Source organism: Schistocerca americana, chromosome 1, assembly GCF_021461395.2.
Source record: "Schistocerca americana isolate TAMUIC-IGC-003095 chromosome 1, iqSchAmer2.1, whole genome shotgun sequence".
Taxonomy (NCBI): Eukaryota; Metazoa; Arthropoda; class Insecta; order Orthoptera; family Acrididae; genus Schistocerca; species Schistocerca americana.
Window position 1 is genome coordinate 33,683,131 of NC_060119.1, and position 20,147 is coordinate 33,703,277.

The following is a 20,147-nucleotide window of genomic DNA, read 5'->3' on the forward strand; positions in this document are numbered from 1 at the left end:
CCGTGGTTTACTAAGAAAATTCGGAAAAAGTTGAGAAAACAGAGATTGTTGCATTGGTTCAAAAGAAAACACTGAAATCTGTACAGGTTACTAGAAATTTGTGTGTCTGTAAAATGATCGATGAGCGAAGTATAAACAGCTTGCGACGTTATACGTTAGCAAAGGATCTACCGAGAACCCGAGAAAATTCTGATACTACGTAAAATCACTAAGAGGGACGAAGGCTTCTACCCAGTCTCTCATCGAGGAGACTGATGTAGCAATAGACGACAGCAAAAGGAAAAATGAAGCTTAAAATTTCGCGTTTAAGAAATCATTCACGCAAGACGATCATACAGGTATACTATTGTTTCACTGTCGCTGTGTCCCTTATGGAGGACGTAGAAATAAGCATCAGTGGTTTTGAGAAGGAACTTAGATTGTATTTATCGCGAATCTCTCGCCCAGCACCTAGTCCCAAGCCACTGGAAAAAATCGCAGGTAACTCCTGTATAAAGGGTGATTTTTCCCCCCGTGCACAAACTCTAGGAATTGACTGATGAGAGAATACGGAAAGAAAGGTCTAATGTACTTATTTCCAGAAATGCATTGTTTCCGTGCTAAAGACCATTTATTCCGTCATACACTGTTACAGAGACTCCGGTCTAATGCGCGCTGCACCACGCAGCCACAGTTACAGTATGTGTTGAAAGTAGTTTCCAGGTGCCTCAACGCACGCGTGAAGGCGCCGTAGCATGTTCTGTCTCACACGTTCACATCGGCCAGGCTGCATCCGAACAGTCTCAAAGGCAGCACGAATACTCTGCTCCAGCGCCTCCACATCTGGAATGGGCTCTGCGTACGCGATAGTTTTGAGATGGCCCAATAACCAAAAATCGTACAGGTTGAGATCCAGTGAACGAGAAGGCCATGCTACTGGACCCCTTGATCCGATCCATCAACCAGGGAAGACATGATTGAGATGCGTTAACGGCAATGTGGGCTGTACCACCGTAATGTAGCAGCCACATAACCCTCGAATCATCAATGGTACTTCTTCCAGCAAGGGAGGCAAAGTCACCCGCTAGAAACGCCGATAGTTCCGGGCTGTTAGGCGATGTAGAGGAAAGACTGGTCCCAAATATGGCTGCCAATTATCCGGGCCCACACATTCCGGCTGCACCGATGTCGATGATTCGTTGTCACCATACCAATCGGGTTCTGCATATGAGGTGCATTCAAGTTCTAAGGCCTCCGATTTTTTTTCTCCGGACTGGAAACAGATAGAAACATGCGCATTGTTTTAAAATGAGGCCGCATTCATTGTCAATACGTCCCAGAGATGGCAGCACCGTACGGCAGATGGAATTTTACCGCCAGCGGCGAGAATGAGAACTGTTTTAAATACTTAAAATGGCGACGTTTTCCTTACTTGAACAGCGTGCAATCATTCGTTTTCTGAATTTGCGTGGTGTGAAACCAATTGAAATTCATCGACAGTTGAAGGAGACATGTGGTGATGCACTTATGGATGTGTCGAAAGTGCATTCATGGGTGCGACAGTTTAATGAAGGCAGAACATCGTGTGACAACAAACCGAAACAACCTTGGGCTCACACAAGCCGGTCTGACGACATGATCGAGAAAGTGGAGGGAATTGTTTTGGGGGATCGCCGAATGACTGTTGAACAGATCGCCTCCAGAGTTGGAATTTCTGTGGGTTCTGTGCACACAATCCTGCATGACGACCTGAAAATGCGAAAAGTGTCATCCAGGTGGGTGCCACGAATGCTGACGGACGACCACACGGCTGCCCGTGTGGCATGTTGACAAGCAATGTTGATGCGCAACGACAGCATGAATGGGACTTTCTTTTAGTCAGTTGTGACAATGGATGAGACGTGGATGTCATTTTTCAATCCAGAAACAAAGCGCCAGTCAGCTCAATGGAAGCACAAACATTCACCGCCACCAAAATAATTTCGGGTAACCGCCAGTGCTGAAAAAATGATGGTGTCCATGTTCTGGGACAGCGAGGGCGTAATCCTTACCCATTGCATTCCAAAGGGCACTACGGTAACAGGTGCATCCTACGAAAATGTTTTGAAGAACAAATTCCTTCCTGCACTGCAACAAAAACGTCCGGGAAGGGCTGCGCGTGTGCTGTTTCACCAAGACAACGCACCCGCACATCGAGCTAACGTTACGCAATAGTTTCTTCGTGATAACAACTTTGAAGTGATTCCTCATGCTCCCTACTCACCTGACCTGGCTCCTAGTGACTTTTGGCTTTTTCCAACAATGAAAGACACTCTCCGTGGCCGCACATTCGCCAGCCATGCTGCTATTGCCTCAGCGATTTCAACGTTGTGAAAAATGTGTACGTCTGCAGGGCGATTACGTCGAGAAGTAACGCCACTTTCATCGATTCCGGGTGAGTAGTTAATTAGAAAAAAAAACTGAGGCCTTAGAACTTGAATGCACCTCGTACTATACCACAGGTGACTGTTATGAAAGGTTAGGATACCACTCCGCGTAAAGATGGCCTCATCTGTGAATAGGATGGATTACACAAATCCCGAAGTCATGGTTGCCTGGTGAAGAAACCAGTGACAAAACTGCTACCGATGTGGAAAGTCTGCCGCTGGTGAGCCCTGCGCACGCTGTAAGTGATAAGCGTAGTAACAGTTGTCATGGAGGGTGTCCCACACAGTCATCTGGCTTACCTTGTACTGGCAGGCCAACTGCCTGGTACTGTCATGGCGGTCGCCTTCCACAGTGTTAATCACATTTTTCTCCAAGTCAATATCCGAATATTTCGAGTACGTCCTTCACGATTTCCTGCTTCCTGAAACGACCCTGTCTCAGACAAACGGCGAAACACTGTTGCAAATATTGAACGGGGTATTGTTGTCGGAGGGGCTAGGTCTCCTGATGCAACCTCGGAGCCCGCCTCCCCGTTGCCATTTGTCTTTACCTAAGTAAACACCAAGTCGGCAAGCTCTCGGTTCGAAACAGAACCGTTGTGTAGAACGCTGTCTCTCATCCACTACGAGGTGAGTCAGCAAGAGACGTGAATCGGAGGCGACGTTATCAGTTACTACGGCAGTAGAGGGCGCTACGGCACGACGTGTGAGGAACAGTACCACCCTGTAGGAGGGAAGCAAGCACACTGTAACTCTGGCTCCACCGTACAGCGCTTATTAGACTGCAGTCCCTGTAGCAAAGTATGATTGATTAAATGGTCTCTAGCATGGAAACCATGCACTTCCTGCCGTACGTTCATTAGATATTTTTTGTTCCGTATGCTCTTATCGATCAATCCCTAGAGTTTGTACACGGTGGAAAAAAATCACCCGGTAAAACAAGGTAAAAGACAGGACCCGGAAAATTATATAGCAATACCCTTAACATCGGTTGCTATATTGAGCGTATTCGAAGTGCAAATGCAATGAATTTCCTTGAAACACAAAGCTTCTGCGCACAAATCAGCACCGATTTAGAAAGCACTGCTTGTCCGAAACTCAGCTTGCCCGTTTCTCACACGGTATCCTGCGAACCATGGATGAAGGGTAACAGGATGATTGCATATTCCTAGATTTCTAGAAATCATTTCACACTGTGCCCAACTACAGACCACTAACGAAGGTACGAGCACATAGCATAGATTCTGATACAGCATAGGTTCTGATATACGTGAGTGACTCAATGACTTAAGTAACAGAACCCAGAATGTCGACCTCGACGGCGAGTGTTGATCAGAGACGGCGGTATCGTCAGGAGAGCCCCAGCGAAGTGGACAGGGCGGGCAGCAGTCTGCGGTCATTTGCTGATGATGGATTCTGTGGTGTACGGGAAAGTGCAGTCGTTGAGTCACTGTAGGACGATTCAGGATGACTTAGAGCAATATTTTATTTGGTGTGACGGACGGCAACTTACTCTAAATGTAGAAAAACGTAAGCTAACGCAGCCGTGTAGGAAAAAATAATCACGTAACGTTGAAACACAGCAACAGTGGTCTGCTGCTCGGCAAAGTCACGTCGATTAAATATTTGGGACTATCGTTGTAAAGCGAGATGAAATGCAACGAGGACGTAAGGACGGTGGTAGAAAAGGCGAATGGTCGACTACGGTTCGTTAGGAGAATTTTAGGAAAATTTGGTTCATCTATACAGGAAACAACGTTGAGAACACCAGTGCGACCCGTTCTTGATTACTGCTCGAATGTTTGGTATTCACACCAGGTCGGATTAAACACGAACGTAGAAGGAACTCGGAGGTGTGTTGCTAGATTCGTAACAGTCAGATTCGATCAACACGCGAGTATTACGGAGATGCTTCGTCAACTGAAATGAGAATCCCTGTAGGGAATACGGCGTTCTTTTCGCGATACACTAATGAGAAAATTTTGAGAACCGGCATTTGCGGGTGACTGCAGAACGATTCCACTGCTGCCAACGTAAATTTCGCATAAGGACCACCAAGATAAGGCAAGAAAAACTAGGGGGCGTACGGAGGCATTCGTTTTTCTCTCGCTCTGTTTGCGAGTAGAGCAGGAAAGGGCATAGCTAGAAGTGATACATGGTACCCCCGCCTTGCTCTGTACGGTGGCTTGTGGAATATGTATGTAGATGTAGATGCAGATGTAAGCCAAGCAAATTTTGACACCGCAAAAAGTCTTGTATGCCGTGTTTTGGGATGGAGAGAGCATTCTACTGCTGGATTATTACAGCGAAGTGAAACAATCAATGCAATTGTTTCTAGAATGAAATTTTCACTCTGCTAAGGAATGTGCGCCAATAAGTTTCAGTGCAAATGTATGCTGTGAGGCGCTTATGAGAGTGCATCGCGCAATATACGAGGATTGACTGAAAATCAATGACTCCGCCTTCGTAACTCTTCAACAGTTGGCAGCATTGGTATGTAGCAGTTACTGGCTTGTTCCGTAGCTTCTTCTCTACAGCTCCAGTTGGTGGGAAGCCTTAGAATTGAACGGTTGTGTTGTTACAGTGTAAAGTATGGAACCCTGCGCAGACGGTCGGTCAATGCGATTTAAGCAACGTGCAGTCATTGAATACTTGACAGCAGAAGGTGTCACCCCAAAGGTGATTCATCAGAGAGTGAAAGCAGTGTTGATGTGAGTGCTGTGTGTCTTCATTCTCGTAACGGGAGAGGGTTTCCTGGTGAATTTCAAGTCTGTGCGCTTTCATTTCATGAGTCACCATCCGGGATACCCATCGTGCACAGATCTTCCTATAGCCAAGCAAAGCAATAATGTGAACCATACTTTCTTTTGAAATCCGACTGTGCTTGCAAGTTCTCTCTGAGTGATACGACGATCGTCCTAAATCAATCTGTCGGCATTTTTCTTGTGAAACTCGGTGGCTGCTGTCACATGACGTCCAACTCTTTGTTTGACACGCACGTCAGGTGTTCCCCCCTCAACATCTTTAAAGTTACTCGCCCAACGACACCCAGTACTCACATCAACACACATCACCATAAACTGCTTTCATTCTCTGATGAATCTCCTTTGGGGTGACACCTTCTGCTGTCAAGAATTCAATGACTGCACGTTGCTTAAATCACATTGACCGACCGTCTGCGCGTGGTTCCATACTTTACACTGTAACAACACAACCGTTCAATGCTAAGACTTCCCAACAACTGAAACTGTAGAGAAGAGGCTACGGAACAAGCCAGTACCTGGCGCATACCAATGCTGCCAACTGTTGAAGAGTTACCAAGATGGAGGCATTACTTTTCAGTCAACCCTCGCATAATAAGAGACACGGAAAGCTCAAACGATTTTGCTTTGATCCGTAACTACGCGCTATCTCACACTGCGAACAAGAGATAACTCTTTCGGCGCTGTAGAAACAGTTTAAAGCCATTTTTGACTGCCCTCTGCACAGCCTTGACCTCTCCCTGACCGACTTTCATCTATTTTTGCACCTGAATCCTTTCCTTGGTCGTCAACAACGCAACAACGAAGACGACAGCACAGAACATGCTAACACATAGTCGACAGCAACAAAGGCGGTAATGTTCCATCAGGAAGGAAAATTAGTGCCACGGTACGACAAGTGCCTACAAAATGGTCGTAGTCATACGAAAAGATAGTTTAAGATAAGTAGTTTTTTTTCAATAGATGGTTCTCCTGTATCTGTACTCCTTTATTTTTTTTAAATTACCAAACGGAACGAACTTTCTGGACGCGCCTTGTGTACGCGGTGTCGCGACTATGGAACGTTGCCGCTTCACACAAAGTTTTTCTGTCCAAACATTCGTCGCGCTCAGCGCCTACACGTGGAGCTACTCGTACGCGCTGCCGGTACGTACCCGTGGCAAGCTCCGCTTCCTGTGGGCCATGGCGCTCAGACTCTGACGGCGCTGCAACAAAAGGAAACCAACGATTGTTTACCACTTCTCACACCTGAAAACATTCAGTAAAAACATACAAACAAATGTAACTACTGTTGACCAATTAATAACATTTTAAGCAAAATTAGAGAAACAGCGTGCAGCAGTTAACATTGTTGTTGTTGTGGTCTTCAGTCCTGAGACTGGTTTGATGCAGCTCTCCATGCTAATCTATCCTGTGCAAGCTCCTTCATCTCCCAGTACCTACTGGTTGACATAACTCGCATCAAATGGCATGTTTGTAATTGGGCAGTCTACGTTTGCACACGGTGTAGAAGTGCAGAGAAAGTGCGTTGCACTCCTGCTGCATACCAAAGTAGCGAACCAAATGAAGAAGCATATCTAAGAAACAGATAAGAAAACGTAACCCCCTTTATTTACAGATGGAAACCACGCAAGCGTGGGAAACCAGAGGAAGATTAAATTTTCGTATACCCTGTAATGGGTTCCACAAGTCGTCAGTCCAGATCCAGCTTTAGCCGACGAATTATACCCTAAACGAAGAAACTGCACATGAAAGAGATATCTCATAACAAGGATGAGTGCATTTTTTCCGTAATGAATGCTCTTGAACTTCATGATTTTTCCTTCATGTTGAATAAAATCGGCTACCAGTCACAACTGAAGGTGGTACATCTAAATCCCATCCGGTTTGGGGGGGTTATGCCCACCTCTAGGTCATTTCATAGTCGGTTCCACGTTTCCACATCCAGTTTTGGAATTCACTGTTCAGCCTACAAGCTGACAATTATTGAATTACATGACAAAGAACATAAATTAGTTACAAACTACGGCGTACACACACTTTATTCAACATGTAAACGTCACTACAAATATTCGGATTTAGTTTACAACATGTGTGATACGCCTGTCGTCATTGGCGATCATGTGGCGCACACGAATAGCGAAATTCTGCATGACCGCTGAAGTGCCGGAACATCGCTGCTGTCGACGACCTCGGAATGGTTGTTTTCAGATAAGTAATGGTGATGCTGAATAGGAAGGTATGTAGCGACAAAAAATATGGAAGCACCACAAACAGGACACACTGACATACCTAATACTGTGTAGGTAACACGCTCGCATTCAAAACAGCTTCCAGTCGTCTCAAAGTGGAAAAATGCAGATACTGGATGCTTTTCTGTGAAATGTGATACTATTCTTCCTGCAAAATAGCGATCACCCACCTTTCCCTCCAGAGTAGACCACACAGCTACAATAATACTAAGATTTGGTCACTGCAACAACTCGCCCTCTTTATATGCTGTTGAAACATGGACTCTGGGAGAATCGTCGGGGGACTGTGACAGAATCGTAGGGTAAGCCGTTGGAGGCTTTTGAGAAGTGGCTATACAGGAGAGTGTTAAGAATACCGTGGACAGCGCATGTCACAAATGTCGAGGTTGTACCAAGAATGAAGAAAGAAAAAGAAGTACCGGCCACCGTGAAAGCAAGAAAGATCCAGTAGCTGGGACACATCATGCGGAACAACGACAGATACCATACCATGCAGACCATCCTGAAAGGAAAAAGAGAAGAACAGCCTGGCTTAAGAACATCAGAACGTGGACCTGGAAAACATCTACAGAGCTGTTTAGAGCTGCAAGTGACAGGAAAAGCACTGCCAACATGGTTGCCAACATCCGGAGCGGATAGAAACCAGAAGAAGAAGAAGGAGAAGAACAACAACAGCAATTCACAAAACCATTTCTGGACCACGCGAGCTGTATAAAAAGGAGCCCTGTCGTCTCGGAACACAGCATCGCCATTGGGGGAAAACAGTGTAGCATGGGGTAGACCTGATCACCCAAAATGATCCCCTAATCCTCAGCAGTAATGCGACATTGCAAAGTAGCCATGGGGTCCACGGAATAAGACGATATGGATGCGCGAATCATCACCAGTCCCCCCGACGATTTCACTCTTGAGACGTAAACCGTGCCAGAAGTTGGAAACAGTGTAAAGCAAGACGCATCCACACAAACGACGTTTTTTCATCGTTCGACAGTCCAGGTATTATGGCTTCGGCACTCCGTTTGCCTGTTACGACTATTTGTTTTGCTTTGCTATTTGGTTTTTCAGTTCCATCCCGCATTTCCCTGCTTCTCCCTTCGTATTATTTTGGTGCTGATAGGGTTGGCTCTGAGCACTATGGGACATAACATCTGAGGTCATCAGTCCCCTAGAACAACTTAAACCTAACTAACCTAAGGACATCACACACATCCATGCCCGAGGCAGGGGTCGAACCTGCGACCGTATTAGTCGCGCGGTTCCGGACTGAAGCGCCTAGAACCGCACGACCACCGCGGCCGGCGCTGATACCAGGGTTCTGCATTGATTTTTGCAGTTGCCGTCCTCTTATATTCGTCACAAAAATGGTGCAAATGGCTCTGAGCACTATGGGACTTAACATCTGAGGTCATCAGTCCCCTAGAACTTACAAGGGAACCTCCCCATCGCACCCCCCTCAGATTTAGTTCAAATGGTTGAAATGGCTCTGAGCACTATGGGACGCAACTGATGAGGTCATTAGTCCCCTAGAACTTAGAACTAGTTAAACCTAACTAACCTAAGGACATCACAAACATCCATGCCCGAGGCAGGATTCGAACCTGCGACCGTAGCGGTCTCGCGGTTCCAGACTGCAGCGCCTTTAACCTCACGGCCACTTCGGCCGGCTCAGATTTAGTTATAAGTTGGCACAGTGGATAGGCCTTGAAAAGCTGAACACAGGGCATTCGAGAAAACAGGAAGAAGTTGTGTGGAACTATGAAAAAAATAAGCAAAATATACAAACTGAGTAGTCCATGCGCAAGATAGGCAACGTCAAGGATACTGCGAGCGGAGGAGCGCCGTGGTCCCGTGGTTAGCGTGAGCAGCTGCGGAATGAGAGGTCCTTGGTTCAAGTCTGCCCTCGAGTAAAAGTTTAATTTTTTATTTTCAGACAATTATCAAAGTTCTGGCACTCACACATAATCAACTTTGCTCTCCAAAATTCCAGGACATGTTCAGATTTGCTTGGACATACGCCGGATTTGACGGTCTACACACGGAAAAATTTGAATACGTTAAAAACATATGTTTTGACAGAGCACAGGGAAAACTGTGCGACTGTGAAACTGTTGCATTCATTTGTTGCAATTTATGTGACAAACTCTTATGTTTTCATCACTTTTTTGGGAGTGATTATCACATCCACAAGAAAACGTAAATCGGGCAAGGTAGAAGAATCTTTTTATCCATTCGCCAAGTCTACAAGTTAGGTGGGACGACAACATATTTCTGTCATGTGACGCACATGCCGTCACCAGTGTCGTATAGAATATATCAAACGTGTTTTCCGGTGGAGGAATCGGTTGATCTATGACCTTGCGATCAAATGTTTTCGGTTCCCATTGGAGAGGCATGCCCTTTCGTCTACTAATCGCATGGTTTTGCCGTGCGGTCGCAAAACACAGACACTAAACTTATTACAGTGTACAGAGACGTCAATGAAGGACCGGACAGATCATAACTTTGCGAAAATGAAGAAAGTAAACTTTTCACTCGAGGGAGGACTTGAACCAAGGACCTCTCGTTCCGCAGCTGCTCACGCGAACCACGGGACCACGGCGCTCCTGAGCTCACACTATCCTTGATGTTACCTATCTTGCGCATGGACACTCAGTTTGTATATTTTGCTTATTTTTTTCATAGTTCCACACAACTTCTTCTTGTTTTCTCGATTGATCTGTGTTCAGTTTTTCAAGGCCTATCCACTGTGCCAACTTATAACTAAATCTGAAGGGGGTGCGATGGGGAGGTTCCCTTGTTAGAACTACTTAAACCTAACTAACCTAAGGACATCACATACATCCATGCCAGAGGCAGGATTCGAATCTGCGACCGTAGCGGTCGCGCGGTTCCAGACTGAAGCACCTAGAACCGCTCGGCCACACCGGACGGCTATTCGTCACAGTCTTCTTCAATTATCCTTCGACGCCATCACTGAACAAATGTTTTTATCCGCGTCGTGACTTAGCGGATGATGTTTTCCCGGTTTCCCTGTATGCGGTATAAACCTTCGATACTGTGCCTCTTGGAACACCGAGCACTTCGGCTGCCTTGGATACAGAAGCACCTACCACACGAGCACGACCAGTTTGTCGACGTTCGAATCCACTTAGTTACGACAAAATGCACTGACGACTCCACAAAACAGTCTTCTGATCACGACTGACACTTGAAACGTGTTGCGGGCACAGCACAGGTGCCGTTCGTGGTGAAACACAACAGCGCAACCTGCAGGCTTCGCTAGTGTCTGCATTTAAGTTCAAGCACGAATTTTTTCCCCCCTTTTCCAGTCCCTGCAGTTGGCCGGTCTTATTAATGACCAGCGCTGTACGTACAGGCCGGCCCCGACAGCTCTCGTCTCGCAAGACGCGGGACCGACCTCGCTGTTCTGCTTCCAGACTGCCGGCCGGGGTGGCCGAGCGGTTCTAGGCGCTACAGTCTGGCACCGCACGACCGCTACGGTCGCAGGTTCGAATCCTGCCTCGGGCATGGATGTGTGTGATGTCCTTAGGTTAGTTAGGTTTAAGTAGTTCTAATTTCTAGGGGGCTGATGACCTCAGAAGTTAAGTCCCATAGTGCTCAGAGCCATTTGAACCATTTGCTTCCAGACTCCAGTGAACTTCGCGAGAGCAACCATAGTGAGTTTGGAGATTGCTGTGCGAACTTTTGACGTGGCATAGAATCGCCAAGAAAAGTGGTGTAGAAGAAGCTTTGGAGAAGATTAGTAACAGCTTTGACTAATTGTGAATGCATACACTAAGATACTCAGAACACTTAAGGCCGCTAAAAAGTCAAAATACACCCTCTGCACTCGCACAGTACTTCACAGCGCACTACCGCCATCATAACGCCGTAGAGAGAGATCTCCAAATAGTAAAGCGCACAAGATAACTGTTACAACGATCCGTAAAAACCTTCCGTGAATGACACTAGGGGATGAGTAACGTAATTACTAGAGAGGTGTTTTCCTTGAAAGTGATGCGATGAAAATTATATTATAGTTGATAGTTAAACATTTCATTTCTCACTTCAATTAATATTAAATGCCATTCGAAATGTCCGTGTTATTGCTCAGAAGGTAAATATTATTTTACCGTAAATCTTCAGTATAATATTTAGACAGCAGTTCAGTATGGTTTGCAATGTTTTAATAACACTTAAACATTTCGTGGGTTCGGTTGACAGCTGTATTAAGAATCCTGGACATAAAACCAAACCAAAAAATGAGAAGAAATACATATTCGAAAATATAGATATCAAAACATATTGTTGCAAGATACCAGTAAGAAACTTTATTTGCAGCAGAGTTTGCACTATTTTGAAAACTCCCTTCCAGATTAAAACTGTGTGCCGTAGCGAGTCTCTGGAAACAATCGTCTAGGCTGCATCTAAGCCATTTCTCCGCAGTACCTTTTGTTCCACGAGTGTTGGTCCCTTAAGGTTTGCAAAAGAACTGCGAAGTTTTGGTAACAGGTGGTTACTGACAGAAGTGAACCTGTGACGGCGACTTGTGATGCGTGACTGGATAGTTGAGACTCTAAGGGCATTGCGCACCAAAGGCGGCGTTGCGAGTTCGAATCCCGGTTCGACAGAAAGATTTAATCAGCCGGAAAATTGTAGGTATTCGATATCTGGTCAGACTACAAAATACTAGTAGCACTGGTAAGTGCATAACAAACTACGTGCAAAAAATGTCAGATGAAATGAACTGTAAACGTAGTTGCTAGGTGATGGTATCTATTATTGTAATCTTTCTGGTTTTATAACCATCACATTCAAGTATAATAATTCTGGCTTTACAATCATCATATTCAACTACAGGAAGCTCTTCTTAGAGCAGTTGAGAAGGCAGCGGGTGGCAAGATGACGTAATGCAGTTGATGTACTGACAGACGGCTGGTCGGTACGGGTATCGTGAGAAAGACAGCCTAAATTGTAGTTCTTCTCTGCAACTGGCTGCTACGTTCGCACGTAGCGCGCCAAAATGATAAACTTCTGCTATTAATATTAGAAAAACTAAACAGTGAATTTACTTGAATTTCATTGAAAAGGATCTCTCAATAGCAGGCGATCATTCCATTATTTAAACAGCAGAATAATAAATAGTTGGTAAACGTAAAGGTAGACGAAGCACTTCTGAGATCTTCGGATCGCGCCTAACTTAGATGGCGGGCGAAGTGGTTCGTCTGTAACATCAGAGGTGGTTCGGCAGTCTCGGAGGACAGACATGTTTGTCTGCCGCGGTCGGTATCAGTTTAGACTTAATTAGCAATCTCTGGTTATTTGGGTGTGTAACGGAAGAGAATTTGATTATAATTACGCAAATACGCAGTTCGTTGTTTTGTTTTCATCAAAGTGGAAAGACTGGGGTTATGACAGTGAACCTATGGTGCTGTACTGACAAGTTACTCTGTAACTGCAATATATGATCTGAAGATGGGCAGTAACTACAATATATGATCTGAAGATGGGCAGCTAGCCTGAAACCGGTCATTGAAAATAAAAAATAGCGATCAGAGACTAAAATGCCATATTTTTATTTGAAGAACGATCGCGGAAATCCCATTATTGAAAATTTAATTATTCATCCAGTATGAGTTCCTCACTGAGAGTTTGCTACAGCCTCAATATAATGGATTCACGACCTACGTGCTGGTTTCTGGGCAGGGGATAACAACTACAGAAGACTGCTGCAAGCTGGTGAACATTAATCAGAATTTATGTATTCCATTCAGGGCGGTGGAAGCAAATAGGCACCTCGCGTGTACTGCGATCTTAGTACAAATGAGATCATTGAAACGTCATCTGTGGTAAAATGGCTCTGAGCACTATGGGACTTAACATCTGAGGTCATCAGTCCCCTACAGTTAGAACTACTTAAACCTAAGTAACCTAAGGACATGAAACACATCCATGCCCGAGGCAGGATTCGAACCTGCAACCGTAGCAGCCGCGTGGTTCCAGACCGAAGCGCCTAGAACCGCTCGGCCACACAGGCCGGCCATCTGTGGTAACACAGAGGATGTATGAAGGTGAGAAATTTTCGAGGGGATGAGTTTAGCAGACGCACTTATATATCACCTTCTCCGTCTCTCTCTCTCTTTTTCAGCTTCCTGTACTACGTCAATGTTCAATTAATGTATATTTAGAACTGGACCACAAAAACGACAATGAACAATACGTTACAAATGAATTACAATAGTTTTGTTCTTAAATGCCGGTAAGTTATATCAAGAAAATAAAAAGCTAAACTCATGATTAGGCCCAGAGCACCAGCGACATCGACTGACCGCCGTGTCATTCCCTGCCATGCTGTGTAGAGGGGCGTGGGTTCAGCAGACCGCTCTCTCTCCCTGCTCTGACGTCGCCGGCTTTCCAGGCCTCGCAGCCGCTAGTTCTCACTCAGGCAGCTCCTCGGTCGGCATCACGAGGCTGAGTGCACCCCACTCTAGTTCCCGCACCAAGAAACAATCCCTGGCTTCAGCGGGAACTGAACACGGGTCCTCCGCATGGCAGTCAAGAGCGCTGACCACTCAGCAATGGAGGCGGACGTTAAAAAGAAACAGTTCATGTTTTGTACCTCTCACAGGGGAGATGACCTCTGTGTTTCCTCGTATCCATTGTTATTCCCGACGCTTACGACTGGTTCCCATTTCGTGCAGGACACTTGCGCCGTGGAAAATAAACAGCCTGCCCATTAGTTCTGGTCTGAATGGCAAAGTACTTTGCTCGACAGTTTAGTGAATAGCGACGTCGAGAATGGGTGCTGTGTCGCAGCCCACGTGGCCCATTCTTTGGCAATGCTGTGCAGCTTAAATATAGTGCGCGGATCGGGTATTATTAGCGGCACAACAACAAGTCGCGGATAACGGATTGGGCGGGAGCCGCGCGTCGGTGACTATTGCGGAGGGCCTGCGTGTCACGCCGAGAGGCACGGAGGGCACCTTGCGACGGAAGGGCGGGGCAGCAGCTGCGCGGCCAGCTGACGAGGCATCCGCTGGCACCGCGTCTTCTGCTCGCCATTACAAATATCAACGCTGCAGACCGAGCACGCTACCCACACCTTGCCAACACATTTCACATGTAAGTCGAACGAAGAGACAGTAGCTGATGTGTGACGTACGGCAGAGTGACAGATGCTATACTGTACACTTACACCTATCGTGGGAAATTGCGCCAACTCAATCGACTTTTGTTCCCATTCCCCGCTTAAACTCCGCCCAAAACTCTTATTTTCGTTTATTAATTATTACTGAATTAGAATTCAGATTATTTTACAATAATATAGGAAAAGTAGAGAGGATATAAAATGTAGACAGGCAATGGCAAGAAAAGCATTTCTGAAGAGCCGGCCGGTGTGGCAGAGCGGTTCTAGGCGCTACAGTCTGGAACCGCGCGACCGCTACGGTCGCAGGTTCGAATCCTGCCTCGGGCGTGGATGTGTGTGATGTCCTTAGGTTAGTTAGGCAGAAGTAGTTCTAAGTTCTAGGGGACTGATGACCTCACAAGTTAAGTCCCATAGTGCTCAGAGCCATTTGAACCTTTTTTGAACAACATAGGAAAAACTTTTAATGCTGTGCTGTCATCACATACACAAAACATCATTTCATAACCAATTTTTAGAAAACATTGGAGCAAGCAGAAAGAGCCGTAGTAGAGGTTCGCGCCAAACATTTCAGTCGTTAGTCGAAGTGCCTAATAGATTGCACGGATTGCAGTGCGCCTCTAAGATCGCGAATCTGCGAGCAGTGCAGAGTATAATCGTGTTTAGGAAAATGTCATTTGATTTGTGATATCTTAACAACATTTGGTACTCTGTTTAAAAACGAGGAAGACTTGTTTATTTAACGATAAAAACGATTAGTTTCTTTGCGTGTGATTCGTACAGGTCAACGTATTACTACACCAAATCGATGCAGACTTTGCTTATTAAAAACATGATAGCTTCCCGTTAAATTACAGTCTTCATAAGTTCAGTAAGATGGAGCCTCGTCCTGTATCTTGGCAGTTCCATTAAAGCCTCACAGTAAGAGAACGGCACTCCAGATCGTCATGCTACGTCTCTGTTGAGATGACGACATCACCTGAAGACGACAGACGGGGAGATAAGTAACTGTGTGTTTTGCTTTCACGTGGCTCAAAAATGGTTCAAATGGCTCTGAGCACTATGGGACTCAACTGCTGTGGTCATAAGTCCCCCAGAACTTAGAACTACTTAAACCTAACTAACCTAAGGACATCACACACATCCACGCCCGAGGCAGGATTCGAACCTGCGACCGTAGCTTTCACGTGGCGACACACAATTAGGCACCTTACATGTGTCGCTACTCCACTACAGATGGAGGGAGTTGGTGGCAGCTGTGATAGCACAGAGGAGGGAACTGCACCTGCAGTCTCGCTGACGACTGCCTTACGTCATACAGAGTGCGTTGACAAGGGCCGTGGGATGTCTCCTAACGTCGCGTCGGACCTCCTTTCGTCCGGCATAGTCTGGCACTTCAGGGTGGCATCGACTCAACAAGCCTTTGGAAGTCCCCTGCAGAGATCTTGAGCCATGCTGCCTATATAGACGTTCATAATTGCGAATGTGTTGCCAGTACAGGATTCTGCACACGAACTCACCTCTCGATTACGTCACATAATGCTCGATGGGATTCAACTCGGGCGATCAGGGCGTCCAAATCATTCGATCGAATCGTCCAGAATGTTTTTCAAACCAAGTACAAATAACTGGCGGAATCTGATCCTGAAAGTTCCATCGTCCTTTGGCAACGTGAAGTCCAAGAATGTCTACAAATGGCCTCCGTGTAGCTGGACATTACCATTTTCAGTCAATGATCGATTCAATTTGACCAGAGGACGCAGTCCATTCCATGTAAACACAGGCCACAACATTATGGAGCCACCACCAACTTGCACAGTGTCTTGTTGACAACTTGGATCCATGGCTTCGTGGGGTCTGCGCCACACTCGAATCCTACTACCAGCTCTTACCAACGGATCTCGGAACTTTTCTGTGCGGGCCACAGTTTTCCGCTGGAGTCCAACCGATATGGCCAAGAACCCACTTGAAGCGATATCACGCTGTCAGAAAAGGCACTCGCGTCGGCCGTTGCTGCCACAGCCCATTAGCGCCACATTTCGCGGCGCTGTTCTAACTGATTCGTTCGTCGTATTTCACGTAGTGTTGCTTCTACGTTAGCACTGAAAACTGCAGGCAAACGCAACTGCTCTCATGAAGTGAAGGCCGTCGGCCACTGCGGCGTCCATGGTGAGAGGTAACGCCTGAAATTCGGTATTCTCCGCACACTCTTGGTACTGTGGATTTTTAACAATTTCCGAAATGTAATGCACCATGCGTCTACCTCCAGCTACCATTCCGCGTTCAAAGTGTGCTAATTTCCGTCGTGCGGCCATTTTCGCGTCGGAAACCTCGCCACATGAATCACCTGAGTACAAACCATAGCTCGTCCAGTTCACTGCCCTTTTATATCTCGTGTACGTGAAACTAACGCATCTGTATTAGTGCATATCGCTATCCCAAGACTTTTGTCGCCTCAGAAGGAGCGATGGATAATTTTCGTTGCGAGGATCGCCGTAAGGACCTCAATGTCTCGCTGGACCTGAAACGGGCTTGCGGGACCGCATACAATACGTCGCCAAGCGAGAACTCTTGAGGTTCGAGAAAATCTGACAGACAAAATGCTCTAAATAGGAGACTCTACATAACTGTCATTAGACCGCTGAACACATACCCAACTCCATTCTCAGGATATGCTCCTTCGACTCAACTGCGACTCTGATGCTGATTAAGACCAAGGTTCTATGGCTTATGAGCAACCCTCTACGATACATACGCATCATGCTCGTGCACAATGAATTCCGCCAAGAGACTCCCTGGAGATATTCAAGGAACTCACCACACTGATTGTACATGAATTCGAAGCATTCAAAACACCTGTTCATCCTCAGTCTGAGCAATTATGATTACGACTGGCTACGGTCGCAGGTTCGAATCCTGCCTCGGGCATGGGTGTGTGTGATGTCCTTAGGTTAGTTAGGTTCAAGTAGTTCTAAGTTCTAGGGGACTGACGATCTCAGAGCTTAAGTCCCATAGTGCTGAGAGCCCTTTGAACCATTTGATTACGACTGTGGGTGAAAACAATATTGTCTAAAAACAGTCTTTCGTAGGGAAAGCTGACAACCTGTGGCACGTTCAATGTCAGATATGCAGACAACACGACACGTGGAGTCCCTATATACATATGCAGCGTGAGTCAGCTGCCCCTACTGCCGTCGTTTTAGGTAACGCCACATGACAGAACGATTTTAGTGGCCAGTTTGGTCTGGAGATGTGAAGCACAATGTTAAAATGCTGCGAAACAACTGATAAATTATACGAAGACATCTTAGACCTATTGTACGAATTTTGTCATATATTAATTCTTACATTGGGTTGTATATTGGAAAGTTGTTGCTTCCAGCCGGCCGGTGTGGCCGAGCGGTTCTAGGCGCTTCAGTCTGGAACTGCGCGACCGCTACGGTCGCAGGTTGTAATCCTGCCTCGGGCATGGATGTGAGTGATGTCCTTAGGTTAGTTATGTTTCAGTCGTTCTAAGTTCTATGGGACTGATGTCCTCAGATGTTAAGTCCCATAGTGCTCAGAGCCATTTGAACCATTTTTGTTGCTTCCACACTTCGCACTTTGATATCTCCCGTTAATTTCGTTGTTTCCGATGGTGAAACAAGCTTTATAAGGCAATGTCCCTGAACCAGTTACAAAAGATTTAGTACTATAACAGGAATAAACTTGCAGAGACATCAAAAAACCTGTATGACTACACCGCTAATTACACAAAGAAAGACTGGAGACACTTGGATAAACATGGCAGAAGAAATATGCTTGTCCAAAAATGTCGCGTAACTCATGGCCAATCCAAACTTGTATTTTTTTAAAGTATGATTCCGTTTGATAACAGTCGACCAGAACTCTGAGAGGAAACTTGTCTCGCTTACGTCCTGTCGCCTGTCCGAGTTCCGCTCCTGATACAGACGTACTGTGGGTCGCATAAAACGCACAGGTGGGGGCAGCTGACTCGGCGTGTGTATGAACAAATGTGACTGGCTCTGTCAGCTATGCCTATGCCGTCTAACAGCAGGCTTTCTACATCGACATCTAGATTTATACTCCGCAAGCCACCCAACGGTGTGTGGCGGAGGGCACTTTACGTGCCACTGCATTACCTCCCTTTTTCCGTTCCAGTCGCGTATGGTTCGCGGTAAGAACGACTGCCGGAAAGCCTCCGTGCGCGCTCGAATCTCTCTAATTTTACATTCGTGATCTCCTCGGAAGGTATAAGTAGGGGGAAGCAATATATTCGATACCTCATCCAGAAACGCACCCTCTCGAAACCTGGACTGCAAGGTACACCGCGATGCAGAGCGTCTCTCTTGCAGAGTCAGCCACTTGAGTTTGATAAACATCTCCGTAACGCTATCACGCTTACCAAATAACCCTGTGACGAAACGCGCCGCTCTTCTTTGGATCTTCTCTATCACCTCTGTCAACCCGACCTGGTACGGGTCCCACACTGATGAGCAATACTCAAGTATAGGTCGAACGAGTATTTTGTAAGCCACCTCCTTTACAGTAATGAGACCACCGCTTCATTGGGAAGCTGATAAAATCCTCACTACAATCTACACTGGATGACCGGTTTTATTATCAAACTAAACACTCTGATGACGACTTCGGCATTTCACAGTAGTGAGACCACTGCGGTTGGCCCAGGAGACATCGACCATGTCCAGCAACAACTTGCGTTGCCCATTGTCCTTGCAGCTATGCACGAGCTGTCGATGCTGCAGCGTAATATGCCAGTAGCGCTAACACTTATATGCAATGGTGTAAAATTTTTTCCCCCTCTGCTGTAAACGTCTACCCTTCAAAACTTTCTATCTACTGCCTCACCCACATCTCATGTGTATGAACAGCATGGTGTAGTCTCACCCTGTGAGTTCTCGGTAGCAGTTGACCCTTCCGCATGAGGCAACTTTTTCAGATGGTCACTACACAAATGCCAGTTCCACTTTTCTCTGTCTCTCTCTCTCTCTCTCTCTCTCTCTCTCTCTCTCTCTCTCTCTCTCTCTCTCTCCCTCTGTGTGTGTGTTTATAAAAAAGTGAGCTCCCACTGTGGCATAACACTGTATGTCAGACTCATTGCTAGAAGTCGATCAGTAAGGTGGGCCAACACTTTCTTTACAGTGTGTCACGAAGCCTTGGTGAGTTGTCCGTGGAATGAATCGCTCAACATTATCGAGGAGTGCCAAAATATTATCACCACACCAAAATTATGTTAATTAGAGATTAACAGTTTTTGAGCATGGCAATAATACCAATCAATTTTGACAATAATTCAATTCGCAATTTTATGTGAGTTGTGTGGGCGAACGAGATACCAGGTAGACAGTAATGATACGCACGTGTAGAGGTATAGTCCATCGTTGTTGCTGGTCGTAATTGCAGTTACTTCATAAGTTAGTAATTTTCGCCAAGATGCTGTTTTCTATTGTAAGGGAGTCCTTTGTGTGAAGTTTCAACGCTTCTTCGTGTACGAATACATTGGACAGTCGCCAAAGTAAAGGTTCTCGCCGTCAGTGGAAGCCAGTGTCTGGTAATTTAATGC

At 46.0% G+C, this 20,147-nt stretch overlaps 1 protein-coding gene across 4 annotated transcripts in view; it reads right to left on the reverse strand.

The window, feature by feature from the left end:
* LOC124620272 (calcium-binding protein E63-1) overlaps positions 1 to 20,147 on the reverse strand; it is a 602,105-nt gene that overhangs the window by 454,617 nt on the left and 127,341 nt on the right. For all 4 annotated transcript variants that reach the window (XM_047146959.1, XM_047146943.1, XM_047146951.1 and 1 more), the window contains one exon: positions 6,322 to 6,372. In XM_047146959.1, the coding sequence (XP_047002915.1) occupies positions 6,322 to 6,351 (30 nt within the window). In that variant the 5' untranslated portion in view covers positions 6,352 to 6,372. The remainder of the gene's footprint in view (positions 1 to 6,321; positions 6,373 to 20,147) is intronic.